General features: G+C 33.6%; 1 protein-coding gene across 1 annotated transcript in view; it reads left to right on the top strand.

Moving 5' to 3' along the window:
• The window catches only part of LOC121420602 (sushi domain-containing protein 2-like), a 37,557-nt gene extending 32,207 nt beyond the window's left edge, over positions 1–5,350 (top strand). The window contains exons 21-23 of the mRNA XM_041615264.1: positions 1,025–1,153; positions 1,556–1,580; positions 3,691–5,350. Of these exons, the coding sequence (XP_041471198.1) occupies positions 1,025–1,153; positions 1,556–1,580; positions 3,691–3,754 (218 nt within the window). The 3' untranslated portion in view covers positions 3,755–5,350. The remainder of the gene's footprint in view (positions 1–1,024; positions 1,154–1,555; positions 1,581–3,690) is intronic.
• Positions 5,351–7,896: the final 2,546 nt, after the last annotated feature.

The raw sequence follows: 7,896 nt of genomic DNA, 5'->3' as shown, positions 1-7,896 counted from the left end.
GCTTATCTTTTAAAGGGGAAGTTCTGCCTGAAGAAAACTTTCTTGTAAAAATAGCAGAAAAAATAGTAAAAAATATTGGTGAAGGTTTGAGGAAAATCCGTGAAAGAGTAAGAAAGTTATTAGAGTTCAAAGTTTTGGATTTGTGACGTCATGAACGAGCAGCTGTCCCATGTGTTATGCAATATAAAATGCATAAATTTCAAATTTTGTATGGTTTCTGATGACTTAATTTTGTTTTCTTTTCATGATCGAGTGTGAAACGATTTGTCTATTGATATACAAAAGTTACAGTGAAAACCATTTTCAATTTTCTGAGAAAATGACATTTCATTGATTTTTTACCATTTGCTATGTAGGAATGCTGCTCGCATATGACGTCACAAATCAAATAATTGAAATTCTAATAACTTTTTAATTATTTGATGAATTTTTCTCAAACCTTCGGCAATATTTTTCATTAATTTTTCTGCTAGTTTTTACAATAAACTTTTTGTCAGGGTGAACTTCCCCTTTAAATATATTAATCTGATTTTTATGGTAGATTTTGACAAAATATTCAAAAAGTAATAATGTCACTGTTTTCGCACCCATTGTCTCCCCTATTTTCTTGGTCTTGAATATTTTTATTGTCCATGCCTCCTCACCTATATGTACGCCATTGGTAATGAATATGAATGCCTTATTTAAAAGTTATTAGCACACCAAGGGCTAATAATCTATACAAAGCAAAGCAAAGACTAAAAAAGCATCTTCTCTCTCCGCACCATTAACATCTGCGTACTTCCTGCCCGGTTGGCTCCCACTGTGGGGCGTTGGGCAGTACACCTAGAGAAGAAGAAGAGAAGGGGGAATCGAATATTGGTCACGTGATTGTGAAACCGTCGCTTTACCGACAGAGATGTGAGCTATAACTTAATGTACATTATAAGCCAATAATAGAAAAATGAATTACCATAGGCCTAATTAGTAAAACACGAATTAATCTTGATAGATGTTTTTAATTGTAATTTCTTCTGATTTCAAGGTTTGGAAGCATGGATTATCGGTGTAATTGCAGGGTTTGGCGTTCTTGGTCTCCTCATCTTATTAACTCTATGTTTTATGCTTCGTAACAGTTATAAGATGAAAAAATACCAAAAATCACAGAGTGCAGGTGAGATGTTTAACCTTATTTCCTTTCAACTGTCTGGGCCTATGAGGCCTGTTTTAAGGCTTTCATCTCTTATTTGACTTTGGCTTACTTAAGAGATGTCTCGCTTTAAAAATAACAAACACTCTTTTAAGTTAGGTGAAAATTCGATTTAAATCTGATCATGTTGTTCATACGAGATATACTTTTGTGTTTGAAACCAATATTATACCAAACATGATAGTTACATGTGCACACATTAAACAGACCATAATTGCAATAGACATCAAAGTTATTATTAGAATTGGCCTACAAACAGAAAAAAATATCGTAGCAGAATGCAACGTGTATTTCACGCAGTTATATGTCACGGTGATTCGTCATATCTTCATTTTAATGAAGTTTTTATTTTACATTCCCAAACAGGTGCGTCAGAGAATTTTAATTATGGGTAAGTTCTGTAGTTACGTTCATTTAATTGGCGATATATAGGAAGTTATGACTCATAGCCGTGGCACAAGAGATGTTTTACAAAGATTTAAAGGGGAACCCAGCCTTGGCCATTAAATGTTGTGTTGGGAAGGAGAAAAATAAATTAAAGAGAATGGCGAATGTTTTAAAGAAATCGGACAAGCAATAAGAAAGTTATGGCTGCTTTAAAATTGAGATCACTAGTAGTATGTAGATTTCGAATTGGCAACTGGGTAAGTAAATTTTGACATGGGGCAAGGACAACTTTCCCATAGGCCATGTACTTTATTATCAGGGATTTGTGGTTTTCTCCTAAGTACACATTCCCCTGGGGCAGTAATCTTAATATAATCCAGGTAGTATATTGTTTTATGTCCTTATGAAAGAAAAATATAATTTTAAATAAAACTTTTGGGGAAAATGACATTTTAGCCACAATATGTATTGGAGTACATGGAAGAGAAGTCCTTGCCTTACATCACTATGACATCCCATATGCGGCCAATTTGAAGTCTCCATGGGTATAGTGATTACCAATATTTACAACTTTAAAAAATCATAACTTTATTGTTGTTTGTCCAATATTGTTCAAACTTTCACCTATCAACTTGTCTGATTTTTCTTTTTCTTATAAAAACAAGTTTTTATTTGGGTTGGATTCCCCTTTAAATTTGAACAGAGATTGCTCTTAAATTCCCTTTTACGCGCGGTATCAGTCAGATCCTGTTTTGAGGGCGCGCGCATTACTGAGCAGTTATCAGTAAGGTTTTACACTATTTTTAGTGAAAGAAAAAGAACAGTAAAAAGATTTTAAAGGGGAAGTTCATCCTGAAGAAAAGTTTATCGTAAAAATAGCAGAAAAAATAAAAAAAAATATTGGTGAAGGTTTGAGGAAAATCCGTCAAAGATTAAGAAAGTTATTAGAATTCAAAGTTTTGGATTTGTGACGTCATATGCGAGCAGCATTCCTACATAGCGAATGGTAAAAAAATCAATGAAATGTCATTTTCTCAGAAAATTGAAAATAGTTTTACTGTGCCTTTTGTATATCACTAGACAAATCATTTCACACCCGATCATAAATAGAAAACAAAATAAAGTCATCAGGAACCATACAAAATTTGAAATTCATTGATTTTTTACCATTTGCTATGTAGGAATGCTGCTCGTATATGACGTCACAAATCCAAAACTTTGAATTCTAATAACTTTTTTAATCTTTAACGGATTTTCCTCAAACCTTCACCAATATTTTTTATTATTTTTTCTGCTATTTTTACAACAAACTGTTCTTCAGGGTGAACTTTCCCTTTAAGCATTTGTCAAGTCACAAAAAAAACCTCCTGATTTATTTTTACATCATGTATTGCGAACAAGCATATTGGTCACAAAACATGATCTAAATATACCGATCATAATAATTGAAAAGTATACTATAGGTAGTTCAACATCATGCAGATACAATTGCTGAGCTGTGCATTTTTCTTAATAGCAATAAAATATTTTTAAGTACAGCATTACACGGTAAATACACCCTTCAGGAACAAGGTTCCAAAAGGGTAATATGCTTGTACCTGTATAAAGGTTTGAAAAGGTTATGAAATACCTTAAACAACCATCTTTGAACTCATTCGGGTTCATTTTAGAACTTTTTAAGGATCTTGAGCACGTATAAAGCGCCTCGGAATAGAATATTTCTAGATAGATGGCGCTATATAAATGCCTATTATTATTATTATTATTATTATTATTATGATTATTACACATAACCTTTTGAATCCCCTTTTCTTGAGGGTTCTAAATGCTCGGCAAAAGGGTTCCCATTCGCACTTTTTTCAATGAGTTTAAAATCATAATGTTTGTATATCATTTTGTTAAATTACTCTTTTTTGTTTGGCATGCATTTCAAAATTAAGAAAAATATGAATAGAAAAATTCACATAAACTTCCGCAATGCTATAAGCCTATAGCTTTGTATCAATTAACTGAAACAAAGGTGATAGCAAATCGGTGTAAGTTTGAAGATTATCAAACACTAAAATAAATGGTAGATAATGTTGAATAACCCATGCTTTTTCGTTCATTTACAGAAACGACTTGAATATGACAAATTATGAGAAGAGGATGTCTAACATCTATATGCAGGAAACATAAAGAATATCAGACTCCCCCTCCCCCCATGCCCACAGTTACATGCGAGAGTGAAGATGTGGAGTTAAATCAATATTGATTGATCATGACGTCAGTAGAAAAGAAAAACATACAAGGCTTTAGGCGGTGCTGCACCATCCCGAGTTTGCTTAATCTCAAGAGTTTAACCCGATCGGCCCTTCGCGATTAATCTCGAGATTCAAGAAACCTCATCTCAACCATCGCAAGAAGAGCGATTCCTGCTCGAGCGAGGCATCGATGCATTATGGTCTGACGCCCTGAATAAATAATTCCGAGTGCATATGCACCTGCAAATTAGCGTGATCATTTGTAACAAATAATCCCAAGTTGACTTGGGATTGCAATCTCGATATTACTCCTACGAACCAGCGCGATAATTGAATCCCCATTACAAATAATCTCGAGATTGTTCAGATCAGGATACTTTGCTGGATCAGAAATAGCGCGCTAATTTGAAAACTGGGGATGGTGCAGACGGCCCATATGAGAAAGTACTGTGGGAGTGCATCCTCATCGTTTGAGTCTAATCCATTTTTCTTTCGGGTGCATGGGCTTGCCCCTTAAGTATTTTGAAACTTTTATGATTACGTAAGTAATATTATCGGCGTGTAATGCATGAAAAATCCTTGGCTACAAAGAGAGGATTAGTAGTGTTGATGATGGGGGGGGGGGGGTAGATTGATTTAGTAAACTAGTCGGAAAGAATTGGATTATAATTACATATTGGTGTCTTGAGTGATAACATTGAAACATCTCATATGCCCAATGAAAGTATTTTACATGACAAGTATGGCAATGGCTTGGTGTTAACCAGGATGATATGTATGTACATGTAAATGTATATATATGTTTATATGTATTATCATTATTATCATTCATCGCTCCTGGGTGTACAAGGAACAAAAATTACTATATGGTTTCAGTAGGGTATCGTTTTTTGTTATATTTCCATCAATATATCAAAATAAATTCACGAAATATAGGTTCGCGTGCGGACCCACTTTTTCTAGAAAGTAAACTGTTGAAAGTCAAAGACCTGTATTTACTACAGTTAGGGCACTTCATGTATAGTTATAATAATAATGCACTTCCCCATATTTTTGATGCCATGTTCCCTAAAATAATCAATTTATCATAACTGCCCCACGAAAAACACTAACGAACTTCAAATTCCACTTTACAGAACTATACTGGCCAAAATTAAATTCCTATTCAGCGGTCCTAAATTCTGGAACTCACTAGCTAATGATGTTAAAGACAATGTCTCCTTAAATTCATTCAAACGTAAACTCAAACTTATCCTGCTTAATTCCTATAATTCTTCGCAACGGAACTAACACTTCATTATCTTGATTATGATCCTTACATTTTTCACTTTTATTGTGTTATCTTTTTCCATCTGATATAATCGTTCAGTTATATCATTTGTTATTTCACCAGATCAAGCTGGTTCGTGGTCAGCCCTTTCCCATTCTTAGTTTTCCTCCTTTAAGAAAATAGTGCTTATCTTGTCTTGTACTGTCCTGTCTCCTGTTTTGTCTTGTTTTCTATGTCTTGTCATCCCCTCTCTCTTTCTTTTTTTCTTCTGTCTTGCCCAACATATCCTTTACAACGAAGACTTCTTTGTGTGAAAAGCTTTGCATTTGTTCAGTAATTATGATTGTATCAATATGATTTCTTTCGTTCTCTTTTTTCTTTCCTGTAATATATACATGTACGCATATAAGAATAAGTCGACTATACTTTCTTCATTTCCAATGGGGATCCACAATTTACAAGCTTTGCTTTTAGTGGACCCCCCTCATTTCCATTTATGCTCTATATTATACTGTTTTTGTGTGTGTTTTCTACGAAGTAAGAATGCCCTTCTGTAAAATTGTACTTGATTTGTTTTACTTTATATTACTTTGTATTAAGTTTTGAATGGAAATGAAATATAAAGAATTGAATTGAAAAAATCATTCAGACATTATTTTCATAGTTAAATTGCGCATAACAGTGGCAGTGAGATTTAGTGTCAAAACGTACTACCATTGGTTAATATTGTCAATATTATGAGCTGTATGTTACAAAAAGACCCTAGTGATAATTAGAGTAAAGCTATCATTTAATGTTTTTTTAGCAATGTTCTAATTATTCAGCTGAGTCTAATGATTATACCTTGATGCTAACTTTGAACATTCCATTCTGCGAAATCAGACCATTGTTATAGTATTAGATATAATATTACATCGGTTATGTAGATTCGAATCAGTGATAGGTCAATACGCCACCACGTGACCATAGCTGCGAGGATCGCATTTGTTATATTCTAGGTTTTGACGTCACCTCAGTGAATATACTGCGTTGTATTTTCAATTGCGGCGTTATATTCACTAAGGTGAGGTCACTCATTGCTTGCTGCGAAGAACTAAATTTGCTAATACCTTGGAGTGTGTTGAAAAACTGAGGCCCGTTTCATAAAGGACTTGCAACTGTTGTAACTTTGCCATTATGGCAACTACCATGGCAACAGGACTCAGCAGCCAATCAAAATCAAGGTTACCATGGTAGTTGCCATTATGACAAAGTTACAACACTTGCAAGTCCTTTATGAAACGGGTCCCAGGACTGTTGCTAGTGATTTTTTTTATTTGTATTCAGAAGCCTATATATCAGCAGGCATGCAACATTTTTTTTATTTTATCGATCTATAGTACTTATTATTCCAGCATCTTATTTGATATATTTGTCTTCAATTCATAACATTAAATGGTTATGTTTAAAATGGTTTCACTGATTCTGTTTGTATACTTTTATTCATGTTTGGCTATTTATGAAAATCATTACAAGTTTTGTAATATTACTAATCCATCTTAATCTCTTCATTTGCCACGTGATTTGCTCTTGTCTTTTTGTAGATCATCATCATCATAATCATCATCTTCACCATCATCGTCATTATCACCATTATCATCATCATTATCACCATCATCATCATCACCATTATCATCATCATCATCATCACCATTATCATCATCATTATCATCATCATCATCATTACCATTATCATCATCATCATCACCATTATCATCATCATCACCATTATCATCATCATCATCATCATCACCATCATCATCATCATCACCATCATCATCATCATCATCATCATCATCATCACCATCATCATCATCGTCAGCATTATCATCATCACCATCATCATCATTATCATCATTATCATCACCATCATAATCATCATAATCATTATCAGCCTCTTTCTCCTCATCATTGTCAACAAAATCATCACTATTGATGATGATCATCTTTTTTTAATCATCATCATCATTACCCTTATCACATCCACCTCCATCACAGCAATTATTATCACTTTCATCATCGTCATTATCATCACCATCCTCGTCATCATCATCACCGTTATCATCACCATCATCATCATCATTATAACTACTCTCATCATAATCACAGTCATAATCACCACCACGCATTACCAACCATTACCATCGTAGCCAATAGGATCATTTTCGATCAAGAGATTGCCCATTCCAGTAATGCAATTGTTGTTTCCATATCAAAAACTTATTTAATGAAAAAGACGACAAATGCTTGTTCTCCTTTACATGCACATTTCACCTTTTCATGAACGAATCATATATATTCTTTTCAAAGAAAAAACACAGAATTGCACAGGTATCACGATTTAACAGAAAAAATGAGATGGAAGCAAAACAATATCCCTCAATACCCAGATTGTAACAAAGATAACATCAATTATGTGCAAACAAAAATCAAAATTGCAATATTCAAATCAACAAAATACGTGAAATATGTTTTAAATGGACAAACATAACAGTGGTGATAGAAATGAACACTTCACCTCATAAAGATCTTAAGGTAGCAACTTGTCTCATCAATTAATGTGCAGCAGATTGATCTTGAATAGAAAATATTTATTAAAATGGGAGTAACATCAGACTTTATGAACGGTTCTTATACTTCTGAAATTTCGTTATAGAATGTTGGACACCAGAAAAAGGGGTTTTCAAGTACACAATGAAAGACTTGGCATGTATTACACAATTGCTTCTGTTAGTTTTAATTCAAGAGTACTTTTCTGTATGAACTAT

This window comes from Lytechinus variegatus, chromosome 8 (assembly GCF_018143015.1).
Source record: "Lytechinus variegatus isolate NC3 chromosome 8, Lvar_3.0, whole genome shotgun sequence".
NCBI lineage: Eukaryota > Metazoa > Echinodermata > Echinoidea > Temnopleuroida > Toxopneustidae > Lytechinus > Lytechinus variegatus.
The sequence above is the reverse complement of the archived record's forward strand: the minus strand, read 5'-3'. Positions and strand labels throughout refer to the sequence as shown.